This window comes from Acomys russatus, chromosome 4 (genome assembly GCF_903995435.1).
Source record: "Acomys russatus chromosome 4, mAcoRus1.1, whole genome shotgun sequence".
Lineage (NCBI taxonomy): Eukaryota > Metazoa > Chordata > Mammalia > Rodentia > Muridae > Acomys > Acomys russatus.
In genome coordinates this window covers 81,434,326-81,453,572 of record NC_067140.1, presented here as the reverse complement: position 1 = coordinate 81,453,572, position 19,247 = coordinate 81,434,326, and the positions used below count along the sequence as shown (strand labels likewise).

General features: G+C 43.7%; 1 protein-coding gene across 1 annotated transcript in view; it reads right to left on the bottom strand.

The window, feature by feature from the left end:
• The window catches only part of Cfap61 (cilia and flagella associated protein 61), a 272,515-nt gene that overhangs the window by 63,310 nt on the left and 189,958 nt on the right, over nucleotides 1–19,247 (bottom strand). The window contains exons 21-23 of the mRNA XM_051144932.1: nucleotides 9,483–9,775; nucleotides 3,756–4,083; nucleotides 1,640–1,731 (exon numbers count right to left, since the gene is read on the bottom strand). Of these exons, the coding sequence (XP_051000889.1) occupies nucleotides 1,640–1,731; nucleotides 3,756–4,083; nucleotides 9,483–9,775 (713 nt within the window). The remainder of the gene's footprint in view (nucleotides 1–1,639; nucleotides 1,732–3,755; nucleotides 4,084–9,482; nucleotides 9,776–19,247) is intronic.

The window sequence follows — 19,247 nt, the reverse complement described above, 5'->3', positions numbered from 1 at the left end:
TGGTGGTATATCAAAGCCTAACCCTGGCTTACAGATCTTCAGGAGCTAAATGACACATACGCTGTAGCATACCTAGATAACGGATCCAACGTGGCACGGAAAGAACTGAGGACAGAGCATGAAAGACAGACATGGAGGGCACTTAAATGCTTAATACGAGGTGAAAATAAGCCAATCTGAAAGGCCACATGCCGTGGTTCCAATTATATGATGTGTTGGTTAAGTGTGATTTTCAATTTGGTGGGATTTAGGATCAGCACAGAAACAGAGCCCTGGCTGTGCCTGTGAGGAAGTTTCTAGAGCAGGTTAACTGAGGATGGTAGCACTCCATGGGCTGGGGTCCTGTACTGTCTACAAAGGGGAAAGCCGGCAGAGCATGCACATCTCTGACTCTGTGCTTTCTCACTGTGACTGTGATGTGACTACTGCCTCAAGTCCCTGCCTCCCCTGTCCTGACGACTCTATCCTCAAACCGTGGGCCCAGGAAACCATTCCACAGGCCGCTTGCTGTCAGGTGCCTGGTCACAGCAATAAGAAGAGTAACTGATACATATGACAGCTTTGGAGACAAAACATGTTAGAGGTCACTAGCAACTTCAAACAGCAGAAAGAATGAAGGAAAGGACACAGACGGAGATTTTAGTAGGACTTTGCATGACACTGTGATGGTGGATGCCCGGTCAGGACCTTCTAGAATGCAGGGAGAATCCTAAGGAAAGCTACAGGGTCTGAAGATACTGATGTGCTGGTGACCGCCAGCCAGTCCTGATGACGGTGCCACTGTGGTGGGGATACAGATAACCGGGGAAGGTGAGCATGTGTCATGAGGGAGGGGATCAAGGAAACACAGGAAATCACTGTGACCTTTGCTTGAGTTCATTATGAAACTCAAAGTACTCTTTTTAAGAAAACATTGCTGGGCATGGTGGTGCATGCCTGCAATCCCAGCACTCGGGAGGCAGAGGCAGTCGGATCACTGTGAGTTCAAGGTCAGCCTGGTCTGCAAGGTGACTCCAGGACAGCCAAGACTACTCAGAGAAATCCTGTCTTGAAAAACCAAAAAAAAAAAAAGGAAAAAAGAAAAAGACAGACAGAAAGAAAATGTATACTAAAGTGGCAGTAAACTTCATTGTCTCATGATCTTTGGGAGTTAGAGATTGGGGGTGGCTTAGCTGGGAACTCAAGTTAAGCTCTTGGCTGGAGCCAGAGTCATCTGAAGGCTTGAATGGCACTGATTCTAAGCCACGTCACTCATACGGCAGGTATAGACATCATCCTCAATTCTTTACCATACAGAGGTCACCAAAGAGGTACCCGGGACACCGTCCACTGTGGCAGCTGGCTATCTGGAAAGGGACAAGGTGGAGGTTATAGCGTCTTCCTGATATGGATATAGCTTTGGAAACCACACTCTGTCATCTCCACAACATCCTGCAGGCTACACCAGTCAGTTCTGCTCCCTTTGGGAGTGCACCACGTGATGCTGTGAGGAGCAAAGACTCTTGGGGGCAATTTGAACGTTGACATGCACAGTGGGAATATGATGTGTGAACCAATGACTTTGGGTCAAAATTTTTACCTTCCTATAGAGCCAGATATTATGAACAGAAGTAAAGTAAATCTCAAGATCAATACTTACAAAATCAGGCTGTGATCGTTGCACATCCAAGGGACTTGGGATGGCAGGTTTGGAGATATGCAGATAATGTTTAGACCCAGGAAGAATCCCTCCTAGAGGAAATGGCAGATGTCCACGTCAGACATGAACTATTGGTTTGGTAGAGAACAGTTTATATTCCGTCAAAGAACAAACAGAGAAGCCTATAATGCATCTGCTCCTAAAATGCCAGCGACAGTACACTCAGCTAGCCAGGAAGGCCCTAGGGTGGTTAAACTTTATTTAGTCAAATCAATACCCTATAACATAGCCATCAGTGCAAGATGTGCAAAGACATGCCCTGTGATTTCCCACACCTCCCTGCACCCTCACCCACTGCTACCTAACCAGGCCAAAAGCTCCAGAATGTTGCCATGGCATTCCCATTTTCCATACTCCCCCAAATAAACAAAACATTAAAAACTGCATTTTATGTGGAAAATTAACAAAGTTCCTCATCCAATCAATGCTTTAGAAAACTATTACTATAAAGTCCTTAATATTTTGTAGATAATCTTGAGTCTCACCAGGCTCTCTTCTTTGAGGCCCTCCATCCTCTTACCTGCCTGAGGTCACTTCCTAAGTCCCCACCCAAAGGAGAAGCAGAGCAGAACCTCCTAGAGGCATCTCCTCAGAAAGAGGAGGGCCAGAGTGGAATGAGGGCCTTGGTCTCCTTGGCCTGGTATTCCACCTACTAGAACATTGTTCATCAATGCCTTCGGGGATTGTATATGCATGCTTTGCAGGTTAGTCTGTGGGCCTCCTGGAAAGGAACATCAAATTCTGTAAATATGTGGGGGTTTCTTGTGGGAGGTCCACATTTAAGGACTCATTTAAAAAAATCTCTCTTCTCTCTGTCTCTTTTTTTCTCAACATAGTAGCACAGTAACCTGTCTTCCCCTCCCTGTGGGTAGCCCAAGGTGACCTGATGAAATGGTTCACCCCTCTCTTGACTCAGAAAACCCTGTGAAATCAGGCTAAGAGGTTCATATCTTTCCATTCACCTTAGAATGCCCACAAAGCTGCCCAGGCCATCAAGGGTATGCAAATCCTAAAAGCCACCAAGCATCTGAAGGATCTCCTTTGGAAGGAGCAATATGGTAGAGCTGGTAGATATGCACAAGCCAAATGGTAGGGCTGGATACAGGGGTGATGTCCCCCCAAGAGAACGGAATTCATGCTGCACATACTTAAAGCTACACAGAGGAATCTGAACTTAAAAGGCTGCGTGTAGTCATCTCTACTCACTGAACATAGCCAAGCCAACAAGGGACCCAAGACATGTCTTTGAACTTGTTAAGCTCATGGTTGCAGTGAGCTAAACATGACTCCCCCTGCCACATGGAGATGGCCACCATCAAAAAGGAACACTTTGTTTCTAACCAGGAAGAGAAGGTTGCACAGAAGAAAATGAATACGCAAAAGCTTGGATACATGGATAAGTTAAGCACAAAATAAATGCAAAAAAAAAATCTGCCTGGCTTATGAAATCGTCTTCCTAGGGGAACAACACGGCTTGGGGAGTGACTATGAACTGTCTCACAGCTGTAAACAGCTGGGCCTACTCATGAAGAGAGCGGGCTACAGAGGCTGGAGAGATGGCCCATGGAAAAGAACACTTCCTACTTTGTAGGGGACTGGGGTTTGCTCCCAGCACCCATGTAGTGACTAATAACTGCCTATAACTCCAGTTTCAGGGTATTCCATGCCCTCTTCTGGCATCCACATACATGTGGTATACAGACAAACATGCAGGAAGCACAATCATATGTGGGGGGGACCAGATAAATATTTAAAGAGGAAAGGCTAAGGAACGGGCTTTCCAGAAGGACCTCTTCATCTCTGAGTTATGGTGAGGATGGACACCTCTGTTCCCTAGCCCTGAGATCTCTAGGCAAGTTACTGATGCTTTTCCAATATACAAAGGTTCACAGTAGTAATATTGCCAGGTTCACAGTAAATGCTGAAGAACAGAGATGGGCTCTCACTCCACCTCTATGATAGCCCGCTAAACACCAAGAGGGATGTTTAAGAGGGACATGTCTGGCTGCTCTGAACACTGGCCTCATCGGATGAGAAAGAGGAGCCTTCCACACACCTTGGATCTTGGCTCCCTTGTACATGGGGATGAGGCGGTCAAGGTCAGCTGGCGGTTTAGTCACAGGCTCAAGGGTTGGGTCAAAGAGACTGAGCATAGCTGCTGCCAGCTGAAAACCAATTTCTTTGGAACTGAAATTTCTGTGAGTCCACTCATTGGCATAATAGCGGTTGGAGAATTTGGTGAGTGAGCCAGCGGCTCTGACGGCTATATCATTGGTGTGGAAGGTAGTGTCAATCACAAGACGGCCATCATAGACAAGGCATGCGTCATTAAATGCTTTAAATGTTTCATAATCCACATTCTTCTTGTAGAAGCTGAAGAATGCCTACAAAGTAGGGGAAAATCACATCATTAATGGATCTGGTGGCTTGAAAGAGAATTGCCTCCACAGGCTGACATGTTTGATGGAATGGTTTGGGAAGGGTCAGAAGGTGTGGCCTTGTTGAAGGTGGTGTGTCGCCGGGGATGGGATTTGAAAAGTCCACATTACTCCCGGTTATCACTCTCTCTTTGCCTCCCACTCGTAGATCAGATGTAAGATGTCACCTACTGCTCCAGCACCACGCCTGCCTGCCTGCTACGCTCCCTGCCTGATGGTCATAGACTCTAACCCTCTGACACCGTAAACAAGCCCCTTTTATAAGTTGCCTGAGTCACGATGTCTCTTCACAGTAATAGTAAAGCAGCCAAGACACTTGGTTACCCCTTTTCATGTTCCTTGCTGGGGATCATGAAGCTGGGAAGTGCTCACCAAGTTATGGCTCTCGATTTCACCTGCCCCAGAGTGTGAACAGTCTTCAGAGTACAGAAAACATCCACTGAAAGTTTATCACAACTCTGTGATGGAGAGGGGGAGGCAGAAGGGAGGGGAGGGCAGGGACAGAGGAGATTACAGACGTTTGGTATGAAGAACATATTAAGATGGTTTTATATCATGCTTTGTCATGCAATTTATATGTGAGAGGACTAAAGATCAAGTAAGGGAGGCGCTAGCACAGCAATGAGTATTTTTGCCCTGTGAGGGGCTTGTATCTGTCGAGGCCATGTTTGTTTCCTCTGTTCTCCACCACAGCCATTTCCAGCCTCCTATTCCTGCGCCTGACAAGGGTCTTTCAAGCTTCCTTTTTGGAGTGACCTCATCTTCCTTTGAATCTTCAGATCATTGCACTCATGAGTTTTAAAATGCGGAAATCTTAAAAAATAATTACATTTTATTCACTTATTGTATGTGTGTGTACGCTTGAGTATGTGAATCCTATAGCTGGCATGTGGAGATCAGAGAACAACTTGTGGGAGTCAGTTTGCTTCATCCATAAGCTGAGTTCTCGGAATCAAACGTAGGCCACTAGCCTTGGTGGCAAGTGCCTCTCCCTCTAAGCCATCTTGTCACGCTGCAAGCCAAGCAGTGCCGCTGCAGGATGTCCTAGAGAGTTGTGTGCTATAACTATGGGGCTAGCTCTGGCCCTGCGGTGTCCTGCCCTGGGACAGCAGGCAGTGGCACGGCAGTGGCCACAGGGACATTCATTTCTCTGAGTCTCTCCCTGCCTCTGAACCTTTGTCTTCTTACATACTCACTCTCCCCTTTCCTTTCCCAACGTAGGTAAAATAGATTTCTACCTAAGCAAAAATAGGGAAAGATAATTAACAAATTCAAATTGCACATAAAAATTGTATCCTGTACCCTTGAACCTTTGTCATTCTTCCCCTTTATCCCGAAAGTTCTTCTACCTGTTAGTTTCTTTTCTAAATTTTGTTAGGTTGTTGTTGTTGCTGCTGTTGTTGTTAAGTAACACACTTAACAGAGATGTTCTCTTTTGGCTCTGCAGATTATCCTAACACACAGCAGAGGTTCCACACTGAGAAGTGAGTCAGCAAATCTAACAATGACTTGATAAGGCTCATTCATTCGCATACTCAGGCAGCTACTTCCCAGCTAGCTACCTGCCAAGGCCACAGGGATCTCTTGATGAAAAAGAAATTAAATATGGAAATTACAATGTAACTGGACAGAGGGATACCAATAAACAGGGAAGGCTTTCTTAACAGCTGCCTCGCTGGGTTTTAGAGTGGCTGGAGGCTGCACGTCTGTCAGGAACCCAAGAGGCACGGCTACATTGCAGGAATAAAAACCCTTCAAGGTAGGGTAAAACACCAGTTTCTGGTTCTATGCCCCAATCTGCATTTATTTATTTGTGTGCATATATGAGTGTGCATGTCTATGCATGTGTGTGGAGGGCAGAGGACAGCCCGTATACTGGTAGACACCTACACTTCTTGAGATGGAGTCTCTGACTGACCTGGAACTCACTGAGCAGCCTGGGCCAGCTAGCCAGTGAGCACTGACTCCACCTCCCCAGGTCCATGCCTAGTACCACATGCCCATTGCTTGTTCACCAGGTTCAAGGCAGTTTTGCTTCTGGAATGGTGGAACAATGCCTTGAGACTGTATCTTCCATCAAAAATAATATAAACTGTAGATAGAACAGAAGGCCTGCTTCTAAGGGTCCTAACTGCTATTTAAAGTCAGGGAGATTGTGTAGGGTCATAAGAAGCTGAAGCAATGATCAGCAAGGGACTAATTTCCCCCATTTGGAACTTTTTGAAAGAGGGTGGGTAATAGGCATTTTATGATAAAATAAAAGAAAGAGATGGTAAATTTTTATGTAATATCAACAGATTTTTCTGGTTATAAGAACAAAGAGAAAATTCTATTAAAACATGCACAGCTTTAAAGCAGCAGGAAACACTATGTGTAATTGGGGTTATAATTAACGTATGAAGGAAGAACGGGCAAAATAATGGCCAAGACTTGGCTAAAAGTTAGTGGAAGCCACAGATTTATAGACTCAAGAAACTCGGTGAGCCGCTGGTAAGATAAAAACGTAAAACATAGTAAATCATCAACTGCACCAAACTTCTGGACATCAGTGACAAAGAGAAAATCCTGAAGCCATACAAACGAAATGATGCATTAAATCCAAAGGGGAACAATGCCTTCAGTGTCGCCCAGCTTTAAATCAAAATGCAACAATATCAAAACATGATGAGAAACAGACTCAAAGTTGGAGAGATGCCTGTTAGCCCCAAATTCTATATCTAGTAAAAATAAGCATTTTTTTTCCAATAGAGGAGAATTTAAGAGTATGTATTGCTAGCACATTGACCTTACACAAAGTACTGACAAAGGTTGTTTAGATATTTTCAGAAACAAAGAAAGAGCCGAGGGTGGTGCGAGTATGTACGTAAAATAGGTGTCTTAGTTCTCTAAGGCCTGAGTGCAGCTGGGGGACACGACTGAGTTGGCAGAGTGCTTGCCTAAAGTGGCCCTCGGCCCTGCACAGCCGGGAATGGAGCTCCACACCCACAGTCCTGCTACTTGGGAGCTGGAAGCAGAAGAATCCAAAGTTCAAAGTCATCCTCAGCTATACAGAGAAATGGAGGCCAGACCCATGAGACTCATCCCCCACCCCTCCACACACATACACTCTACATATATGTATTTGTTTAAAATAAAAAGTCTAGCCATGTCTTGTTTTCCTTTTAGCGTGTATAGATGTTCTTGCCAAGAGAGTATAACATAACAGATGTCCAGTGTAGGGAAAGAAGGGTCTGTCTTGTTTCAAGTTTTTAGAAATATATTTAATAAAATGGTGTAATACTAACCGCATTGAGGTAAAAGATTGATTATACATCCATAATAAATCACAAAAAAACTGAGTAAGAGGTAGCTTAAAAGCCATTAGAATTAGAATACTCAAAAAACAATAACCCAAGAAGAAGCAGACAAGGGAGAAAAGAAGTACAGAAAACATAGGGATTGAACAGCAGAAAAAAATATGGCAGGCATAAATCTAACTGCATTAGTAATTGCATTAAGTATTAATGGTATAACTACTTTAATTAAAATTCACAGACAGAAAGGCTAACAAAGCATGTGATAGGCAGGATTTTAAGATAGTTATTACTAAGGCTCCCAATCATCCCTTTGTGTACTAGCTGTGACTATGATAAGATGGTATTATTTGGCATAGTTGACTTTAAGAATGAGAGATCATATTCAGTGACTCTGACGTAATCAAGTGAGCCTCTAAAAGGGGCCAGGCTTTTTCTGTAGAAGAGTCAAAGTGTGGTAAACGGACATGAAGGCTAGTCTCCATTCCAAGCCTTATAAAGAAAGGGGCAGTGTGGTTAAGAACGAACATGGCCCCTCAGATCTGAGAGTGAACTCTGAGCCCATAAGTGAATGTTGTTTTAGGATGCTCTATTTGTGAGAATATTACATAAGATACTTACATATTTCTTTTTCCTTTCTCTCCTTAATCCCTTGTAATCATTTATTTTTTTCATTTTTATTTATTATAATTTATTCACATTACATCTCTGTTATCATCCCCTTGCTTGTATCTTCCCATTCCCACGCTCCCTCCCTCTTCCACCCTATTCCCCTCCCCTAGACTTCTTACAGGGGGGCCCTCCTCCCCCACCGTCTGACCACAGCCCATCAGGTCTCATCTGGATAGCCTGCATCCCCTTCCTCTGTGTGCCTCTGGGCCTCCCCACCAAGGGGAAGCAACCAAATCGCATTAAATGATAGTTTCAAAAATATACTTTAGATATAAAGTCACTGGCAAGCTAAAATTAAGCAAACTTGAAAATATACTATGCTAGAATTAAATATAAGAAGGATAAAATGGCCATATTAATGTAAAGCAGGTAGATCTGAAGATAAGGAATACTACTGAGAAATACAGCAGTGTACTTCATAACGTTAAGGTCACAACTCACAAGACAGATATTAAAATTATAACTGTTCATGGGCTTAACAGCAGAGCAAAGAAAGAAAAAAATTAGATATAATTAAAGAGCGAAACAGAAAATCCTAAAATAATGAGAGATTTTAATAATGCTACTCTTAGTAATTATTGTATTTGGTTCCAAACCACTGGTGCAATGCAGCAAGCTGCAGTAAAGAGAGTCCAGCAACAATATCAACCACTCAGAACTAATTATTATTTACAGAAACAGTATGTCCAATGGCTACTGAATACTTATTCTTTGTACGTAGATGAAATTCTACATATTCTTAGACATAAAATATATCCGCATGCTTCTTAAAGGACTGGATAATAGTAAACAACAGCCTTGAGTTGGAAATCAATAAAAAATATGGTAACCATGAAATATGAAACCAAATGACACATAATCCAGGGCCAATGAAGAATCATCTGGTAGGCAGGCAATATTTTAGCCAAAGTGCTAGGAAAACGTCAATATATTAAGGCAGGTGCAGTGGTACGTGCCTATAATCCCAGTGCTCAGGGAGGCAGAGGCAGGTGGATCATTGTGAGTTTGAGGCCAGCCTGGTTTACAAAGGGAGTCCAGCACACCTGTCTTAGAAAACAAACAAACAAAATTCAATATATTAAAATTCTTTGCTGCAGTCTTTCAGAGTCCCTAGTCCCTGAGAGGTTAATAGTGTCCCCGGCCAGTGGTTCTCAACCTCCCTAGCGTTGTGACCTTTTAATACAGTTCCTCATGTTATGATGACGGCCCCTCTACAAAATTATTTTGTTGCGACTTTGTAACTGTAATTTTACTGCTGTTATAAATAGTAATGTAAATGATGTCTGATGTGCAAACCCCCAACGGGGCCGTGACGCACAGGTTGAGAACTGCTGCCTGCCCTAGGGGGACAGTGAGTGTGGCTCACGGGAATAGACTTACTTCACACTCCAGTCTGAAAGGCTTGGTGGACGTGGTGAAGCAGGCGCTGTGGATGGGATCCGGGTCCTGCCCGTCATTCCACTGAGCCAGCAGGGCGTCCTGATAGACAGTCACTCCAGCAGCACTGAGCGCGTCTTCCACAGCACTCTCTATCTCATAGTTGTTGATGTAGGTTATGTTAGAGTCAGCTGGGGGATGCACGAAGTAGATGCACTTCCCCTGCAGGCCAATGTGTAGGAGTGTCTCTACTGTGGTATACGCATCAATTGTGTTCCCATAGACAATGACCTTCCCTAGAAAGAGAGGGAAATGCTAAGACATACAGTCAAAAAAAAAAAAAAAAAAAAAAAAAAAAACTTATTAGCCAAATGCTAATAATGTCGAATTGCTCCCTCTAACCCTTTCATTTTTCAGCTGCAGGAAGCCAGTAGTGTTACCTAGCAACAGCGACCAAGATAATTTAGAAAAGGATTGGCACAAAACATCCCACAAAGTAGTCAAGTACCTCTAACACAGAAGTAGGACATTCATTTGTGTTCCTATAATTTGAAAGTTGAAATTATGCTGGAGGAAAAGTCTAGAATAAAACCTTTTGTCTTGTTTTTGTTCCCTATTTGCTACACTTATTAAAGAAACAGAATTGCTGGAGTCTGCCATGCATACAACTCCTGCAGAGCCAGGGAGGACACTGGTAAAACACACACACATATGGGATGTGACACAGAGTTTTAATATGTAAATGCTGACCTGGGTTGATTTCAAGGTGTTTCCCTTCATTTTTTGAGAACTAATAGTTGGAACAGTCTGCTTTCAATGGGTAATTTTATAAAGATTCAAATTGGTGGTTTTAGAGTTTAATATGTCAAGACCTAGGTCAGGGGACTGATGGGTGTTATTTTGCTCGGCAAATATAAAATCATAAAATAAGTTGAAAGAATCCCCTGTACAGGAGCATTTTGAGAGGAGCCGTCAACTCCACTCATTTGCATTTCTCAAAAATGCTACAGAAATAATTACAAGTGTTATTTTATTATTTTGCAAGTTTTAAGATCAGTAGCACTGTAAACTGACTGTAGATTCTACTGTTTTTGCTATCGAATTGTTATTTTTTAAACATTTTTACAAAGGAGAAATGTCTATAGACTCGTTTCTCAGATCCGCTGTAAGAATTTTACTATAAAGTCTGCACCCGTCGAGTCTCTTGTTTTTTTCTTGTGGTTCAGACAATGGTATAAAAAGAAATTTCATCAGGCAAACTAAGCAAATGTATTTATTCAGTTTGGTTGAAGAAATTATGCAAATCTTGCTTTCTTTTTTCTTTCCTCTTATTGAAAATTGTTTTATTTCATATAATAAACTCCGATTACAGTTTCTCATCCCCTACCTCCTCCAAGAGGCTATATCTCCTCCCATCCGAATCCATACCCTTTCTGTCTCTCATTAGACAACAACCAGGCACCTAAAAATAACAGTAAGATAAAACAAAACCAAACCAGAATAGGACAGAATAAATCAACAAAAGAAAAGATCCAAATTAAAAGCACAAGAAACACATAGATGTATACACACACACACACACACACACACACACACACACATGTTTGCACACATAGAAATTCCATAGAAACACAAAGCTGAAAACTATAATATATACTCAGAGGACCTGTAAGGTTTAAAATAAAAAAGCCTAATTTAATATTATGAGACAAAGAGCCTCCAGAGATGCCACTGAGTTCATTTTGTGTTGGCCATCTACTGCATGGGACCTACCCTTAAGAATGGTTTGCTTGGGCTGGAGAGACGGCTCAGAGGTTAAGAGCACTGGCTGTTCTTCCAAAGGTCCTGAGTTCAATTCCCAGCAACCACATGGTGGCTCACAACCATCTATAATGACATCTTCTGGCAGGCAAACACTGTATACATAATAAATAAATCTTAAAAAAAAAAAAAAAAAAAAAAAAAAAAAGAATGGTTTCCTTGGTGAGACTCCCTTGGAGAAACTGAATTTTCATTTGAAAGTGGCTATCAATTGGAGGTAGCATCTGGGTTAGGTGTGTGTGTGTGTGTGTGTGTGTGTGTGTGTGTGTGTGTGTGTGTGTGTGTGCGCGCGCGCGTGTGTGTCAACTTCTCCTTTTAGCTCATGGACCCCCTCTGGCACAGACTCGTGAAGGCCCTGTGCGTGCTGCCTCAGTCTCTTGTGAGTTCATATGTGTATCAGTCCTGCTGTGTTTAGAAAGAGTTGTTTTCCTTGGTGTCTTCCATCTGCTCTGGCTCCTACACTCTTTCCACTTCCTCTTTTGCAGAGTAGCCTGAGCCCTGAAGAGAGGGATCTGACGGGGAAATCCCTTTTAGGGCTGAACATGCCGAGGTCTCTCACTCTCTGCATACTGTCTGGCTGTGGTTCTATTTGCTCCCATGGCTGCAGGAGGAAGCGTCTCTGATGGTGGCTGAGCATAGCGTGAGTATTAGCAGAATGGCATTAGGAGCCATTTCATTGCTATTGTCCTTCAGCAGAGCAAAAGTATTTGCTCTCCTCCTTTGCTCCTGGGCTATCTAGTCTCAGGATCTTGGCCATCCAAGCATCGTCAGGTATAGGTTCAATCTCACGGAATGGGCCTTAAATCAAATCAGATATTGGTTGGCTACTTCTTCAAGCTTTGCGCCACCATTGCACTAGCATGTCTTGCAGGCAGGTCACCACTGTAGAGGGTTTGTAGGTGGTTAGTGTTTACCTTTCTCCTTTGGTGGCATGCATGGCATCTTCCAGTACCAGGAACACTAATCCATAGGGGTGAAGGCTCTAGGCCAGCACCAGCTTGACTTCAGTGAATTGTGTAGGCATTTTCTTCAGTAATAGAGCCTTACCATCAGTTTCTAAAGAGCTACCATTAGCCTTGGCAATAGCCTGTGTTGTTTGGGGTTCCCATGGGACCTATTTCTAGTACTGGAAGCTTCATTTGGTGATGAGCGATGTCCAGTTGGGGCTGTGTCTCCCATTATTTAGCAATTTAATTTAGATTGCACTCATATATGTATATATCTTATTGTGTTGAGCGTCCGTACAACCCCTCAAATGGTCTTCAGTTTCGGATTTCCCTCCCTACAATCCCTCCTTTGACTCCTCTTCCTTCCTCCTTTCTAGTTGACCCTCCCTTTCCAGCACCTCACTCTGCTCTTGTCCATTGGTCACCATCTATTCCATTTCCCCATTCTAGGGAGCGCTCTCCCTCCCTCCTAGTTTCTCCTCCTAACCCTCCGTGGTTCTATGGATTGTAACTTGCCTATCAATGACTTAACAGCTAACATCCACGTGTAAACATACCACATCTGTCTTTCGGGGTCTAGGTTACCTCACTCAGGATCATTTTTTTTCTAGACCTATACATTTATCTGTGATTTTCAAGATTCCATTGCTTTGAATGGCTGAATAATAGTTTGCTGTGTAAATGTACCACATTTTTTGCCATCCATACATTGATGGATAGTTTCTAATTTCTGGCTTTTATGAATAGAACAGCAATACACATGGCTGAGAAAGTGCCTCTGTAGGAGGATGAAGTGTCCGTTGGGTATATATATGCCCAAGAGTGACACAGCTGGATCTTAAGGTAGATTAATTCCCATCTTCCTGAGGAACAGCCACACTGACTTTCACAGTAACTATACAAATTTGCACTCCCATCAGCAATGAGTGTTCCCTTACTCCACATGCTCGCTACCATGAGCTATCATTTATTTTGTTGATTTTGGCCATTCTGACTGGTCTAAGATGAAATCTCAAAGTAGTTTTGATTAGCATTTCCCTGATGACTAAGGATGTTGAACATTTCTTTAAGTGCTTCTCAGCCATTTGAATTTCCTCTTTTGAGAATTCTTTGTTTAGAGCTATACCCCCCTTTAAAAAAAAAAACTGGGTTATTTGTTTTCTGGATGTCCAGCTTTTTGAGTTTTTATATTTTGGATATTAGCCCTCTATCAGAAGTGTAGCTGGTAAAAATCTTTTCCCATTATGTAGCCTGATGCTTTATGCATCTAATTTTTTATTAAGAAGCCAGAAATATACAATAGAAAAAATAGTGTTGTCAATAAATGGTGCTGGCAAAACTGGACATCTGCATGCAGAAGAATGTAAATAGATTCATGCTTATTACCCTCCACATACTCAAGTTTATGCAGATTAAGGGCCTCAACATAAGGCCTTTCTCAACAGAACACGCTAGCACAGACACTAAAAGCACTAATAAATGAGATCTCATGAAACTGAAAGGCCTCTGCAGGCAAAGGACACCATCAAAACTACCTTTCAACTTAAAATTAACAAGAAGTGTGATGGCTTATTTCAGAAGATACTTCCAGGCGGCCTCTCTGGGGGAGCCCATGTCCAGAATATGCTCCCATGTGCCTCTTGTATGCTACGGAATGCCAAGCCAGCAGTGAGGGTAGGTCATCTTCACCCACCGTGGCCAGGGGGCTTCTTGCTGGGCCCTGGAGAGCAGGTTCTTCAGACCGGTCAGCAGTTCCTTGGCTGACAGAGCCAACATTACAGTACAGACGCTCCCACCTGCTGCAAAACAGCCATCTTGGCTATTCAGCATGACTGAGCAGGCCTGTCAGGAGAGTCCGGTGTAAAACTAAAACTGTCACAGGTTTGTGCCTTCCTACTCTTTTTAAATAGGCATTCCAAAGTATGCTCATTTTAAACTGAAGACATTTAAGTGTGTATGCCCCACAGACACGACATTGTGTGGTATTTCCTCCTCTGCCACACTAGCTGGAAGTGGTTTCACTGTGACGACTTTGCTACAGGCCAAGGGAAGAAGGGCCACACATGTGGCAGGCTGGGCTCTAACAAGTGCTCCCCATGAACTGCCAACAGCTTCAGTGGTGCTTTCCAACTCAAAAGCAATATATTTTATAAGACATATAACTTTTTAGGTAAGTGTAGTGAAAGCTTAACTCATGAATTGTTTTTGGATATTATGACAGTTTTTTACTGTGACAAAATAGTTGAGAAATATCAGCTTATGAGGAAGAAAGATTTGTTTTGCTACAGTCGGAAGCTTTGGTTATAGGCACTTGATTCTGTTGTCTTTTGGACCACGATGGAGCAGAAGGTCATGGGTGAGTGTGCATGCGTGCGTGTGTGCGTGTGTGTGTGTATGTGTTTGCGTGCATGTGTGTGTGTGTGTGTGTGTGTGTATGCCAGAAGGAGCCTGTTCACTTTATGATGGCTGGGAAGCAGAACAGACAGGAAAAGGAGGGATTTGAGTTTCCCCTTGAAAGGCTTTACTCTCATGAGCTAACTTCCTTCCAAGAGATGCTACGTCTAAAGCAATGGTTCTCAACCTGTGCGTCGCAACCCCATTGGTGTCACATATCAGATATTTGCATATCAGACACTTACACTGTGATTCAGAAGAGTAGCAAAATTACCATTATGAAGCAGCACAAAAGAACTTTATGGTTGGGGGTCACCATAATGCGAAGAACTGTATTGAAGAGTCACAGCATTAGGAAGGTTGAGAACCACCATTCTAAAGGGTCATGCCACCTCCCAATGGAGCTGCAGGCTGGTGACCAAGCCTTTAGCCTATGGCCTATTTGGGTGATATAAGCCCTAGATTGTAAGAACTTTCTTCAATTTGAACCAACATTCCCTAATAAAAAAAAAATGAGATGCGGGGCCGGAGAGATGGCTCAGAGGTTAAGGGCACTGTCTGCTCTTCCAGAGGTCCTGAGTTCAATTCCCAGCAACCACATGGTGGCTCAAAACCATCTAGAATGAGATCTGGTGCCCTCTACTGGCCTGCAGGCACATGTGCAGGCAGAACACAGTATATGTAATAAATAAATAAATCTTTAAAGAAAAGAAAAGAGATGCTGGTTTCCTAACAGACAGCTATTGCAACAATGCTGCATTACCAGCCACCCCAATGTGAGTGCCAAGCAGCTCAGATAAGCATGTCACAGGTCAGCACACACCTGTGGCGAGCTGGCATTCCCACATCATCTGGCTCTGCACTGTCGTTGGGTATGAATTTGCCCAACATGTACTTTGTCTTCCCTGAGTGGACAACTCCCTGAGGAGTTGTCTATTTATGACAAGATGCAAGCGCACAGCTGCTTAAGACACCTCAGGCCTCTGCTGACATCACATCCACAGCGCGCCATGGCCCACAGCCACACCTAAAGCCAAAAGAGCAGGGGAGTGATTTCTGATGACAAGGGAGGGGAGGGGCGTGAGCCACCATGGTCGCATTAAATGGCTGCGGCCACAGTTTCATCTAGAAGTTTTCATTTTACATACTTTTCACCTGATTGTATTTTCATTACTCACAAAGTATATTAGAACCTCATAAATGGTTTGGAAGTAAGTCAGGCTAGAGTATAGCACATGTTCACTCAACACGTGACCCCCCTCTGTACTCACTCACTCATGTTCTCCTCCACTCCCCACCCACTCTTCTTGTTGCCATAAGAAACCACTGAAAAAGAACCAGCGTAAGGGAAGAAGGGTTCATTCTGCTTCAGTTTTGTGGTAGGGGAGGAATGATAGGATCCACAGTGGCACATGAGGCGGCCTGCTCGTAAGCCAGGTGATGAGAAAGTGGGGAGAACTTGGGCTGAAATCTGTGCTGGGTGCTAACTCACGATGCCCCTATTTCCTGAGGGTCCCATAGTCTCCTCAAGTAACACAGCTAGCCCACAGGGAAAGCGTCACATCCCAGCCACGCCGTTCCACCATTGGTTACCACAGGCTCATGCCCATCTCACAACGCAAAATGCACTGAAGCTCACTTCCCTTGGAAGTCCAAAGTCACTGCTGGGATTGAAGACATCTTAGTTTTGAACTCCTACAAGCACACAATGGAACTGGATGGACATTCCCAGGCCAACGGCCACAGTGCAACAAAGTAAAGACCAAGCCCCGCTGTTGTGTGTCTGGCACCCGGGGTTTACGGTGGCATCACCTGGGCTCCAGTAGGCTTTGGTAGTCCTGGGCTACCATAGGCTCTGCTACCTTTAACGCACACACTTCTCTCTCTTGGGCCGTGTCTCAGCTTTCCACTGTGAATGTCCCACGGTCCTGGCATCTCAAGCTTGACTTCACAGCTTCACTTTGTGGCCTCTCAGGACTCCACATAGGAAATCTTAAACACACACACACACACAGACAGACACACACACACAGCCTCTGCGTATTTTTTTTTTAATCTTCCAACAGTTTATTAGAAAGAATGTAGACATTTAAAAAATCCCCACTGTCATGAACATAAATTGAGGTTTGCCAGCCAGGGCATAAGCTGAAATCAAAACAGGAAATTTAAAAAAAATCCAACAGTGTATTAACATGTTCTACTCATTTGCTATACTGACAGTGCACGTACAAATCTGTTCTAAAATGTGCATACTCTCAAGCAACACTGTACAGCTTTCTTAGTCCTCCGTGCTAAGAGATGTAAAAGCTTAAGGGCCAAACGATACCAAATGTACAGGCTTCAAAGCCATCTAAGTTAGGGCATTCACTAGTTTTAGCTAAAATACACTTGAACACTGACAAGTGATCGCTTACAATGATGTATATATTTTTGAAAAATAAACTTTAGTGGAATAATTCTGAAGGGTGCACTGGAAGAATGGCAAGCTATCATTTTAGGATATCAGCAAATTTGTCTCAGCCTCCTTCAAGTCATGGTCTAGGATCTACACCTGTGTCTTTCCCTAAGCCGAGACCTTCCTAAGATGTAAATAACTGTGTTATGAAGAGAGAAGACTTAGATGAACATGTTTATTCATCAGAGCTGCTGTATCAGTTGCCTGGGATCTCAACTGCTTTATAGAATCCTGGGAAATGTTCATGCATAAGGATATTGCCTTAGCTGACTTAAATTGCCCCGTGCAATGGTACATTATCAAGCTTTAGTGAAGCCTTTAAAAAAAAAAGAATCCAGATTGAAAAGGGGGTTAAAGGAGGCAAGTACCATCAACTCAGGGATTTTCTCAGTATGAAATCTTGCAGAAGTTGTTTTTCTTTCTCAAAATCCAGGCGATGACAACATTCCTTACTCCAGATCTGGCATTTTCTCGTCATCACTGTCTTGCGAATCATCATCTGCTCCATCTACTTCTGGTAAATCTACACCCTCATCACCACCCATGTGATCCATCATCTCAGAGAAACGGTCAAAACTGCCTCTGCCTATTCTTAGCAGCAGCTTTCTGGAACCTTGGTACAAATCTCCATTACTCCCTAGCCCTCTCCTTCTGGACATGTGCAAAATCAGCACTTTATGGATGCTGCAGTCAAGGTCGGCTACCGGCTTGAGAGATAGCCTGAGCCCCTGGACCATGGCTGCAGCAGCCACGTGCCTGTGTGACCCACCAGGGAACACCTTTCCCTGGGTGATCACTTTCTTGTTCTTGCGTGCCCTCTCTATTTTTTTCTTTAAATGCAGATTTTTTCAGCTGAGCTTACATCTTACGGCTCTTCACAGTTGACCTCTTGCTCTCGAGGTGCCATTCCTGCTGCCCCAATGTAAACGTCATTCAGTTGGTGTGGTAAGAACTGCTTAGTCACCAGGTGGGCTGTGAAATGCAATCACGCTCACCTGAACCCGAACTGATTTGGGTTCCCTGTGCAGCTCACAAAATCCTGCATAATCTTCAATGTAACCGAAGTTGCATGTAACTACAGCCAACATTGAGTGTCAGATAACATTCCCACATATGGGAACGAAGGCAGGGAAGCAAAGAACCCCTCATTTAATGTCCTGTTTTAGATGGACATAAGACTGCGGGTGTCCAAAGGGCCTCAAGAGCTTCTGGAGGCTTCTGGAGGCTCCTAGCGTCTTTAGATTGTGGTGCTGGCCTTGATGTCGATTTCGGATTTTAGGGCTTTCCTACATTTTAGATGGAGCTTATCCATTATATAATTACCATATTGCAAGGATCAGGTCAATGTTGCAGTTAACCAAGTTAGAAATGAAAGGCAAAGAGCACGAGAGAGACAGAGGCAAAAGGACAACGAGACCCTTAGGTACAGATTGTCCCGGGGAAGGAGAGTGATGCTCAAAGCGTATTTCAGATGAACTTAGGGGCATGTGAGTCAGGGACAGGGGGCTCAGAGCACTCCAGCTCTGGTGACAGCTGCCCACCTTGGCCAGGAGAGTGGCAAAGGACATGGACGGGGTCCCTCAGGCACAGAGCACACTGGCCCTGCATGGAGGGGACGAGGAAGACTCAGGCTACATAAGGTCTATGCGCCCATTGAGGAAGCATTCTCTTGGGAAGACAGAGGCTTTAGTTAGAAGTGAATTTCATCAACGCAGTCCCAGGACTCGGTGCTTGACAATTCTGATTCTTTGCAAGTATTTGGAAGGAAAGCTTCCCAGATGTGACAAAAAATGTCAGGTACTGCTTTCAAGTCTACCTGTCTGTGAGCGCATGACTGGGTAAGAAATTGGAGGATCTCCTTTGAGGCCAGTTTCATGCTAAGGAATCCTAGTCATGGTGAGACTTCTGGCTCCACTTGCTTAGCCAGTGAGACAGGTCCAGCTTTCACACTTGATTCAACAGGTGGCAGATGAAGGAAGAGCTGTCCCACCTTCAAATGGCAAATGATGGTGGCTGCCTGGAATTCTGGGAACATTTGTTAAAAAAAAAAAAAAACAAAAAAAGACCGTGCAATACAACTGTAGCAGTTGCCATGGAAGGCCCACATTCCCCTCTCACTGAATTACAGACCTGGGAAAAGAGGCAGGGTCC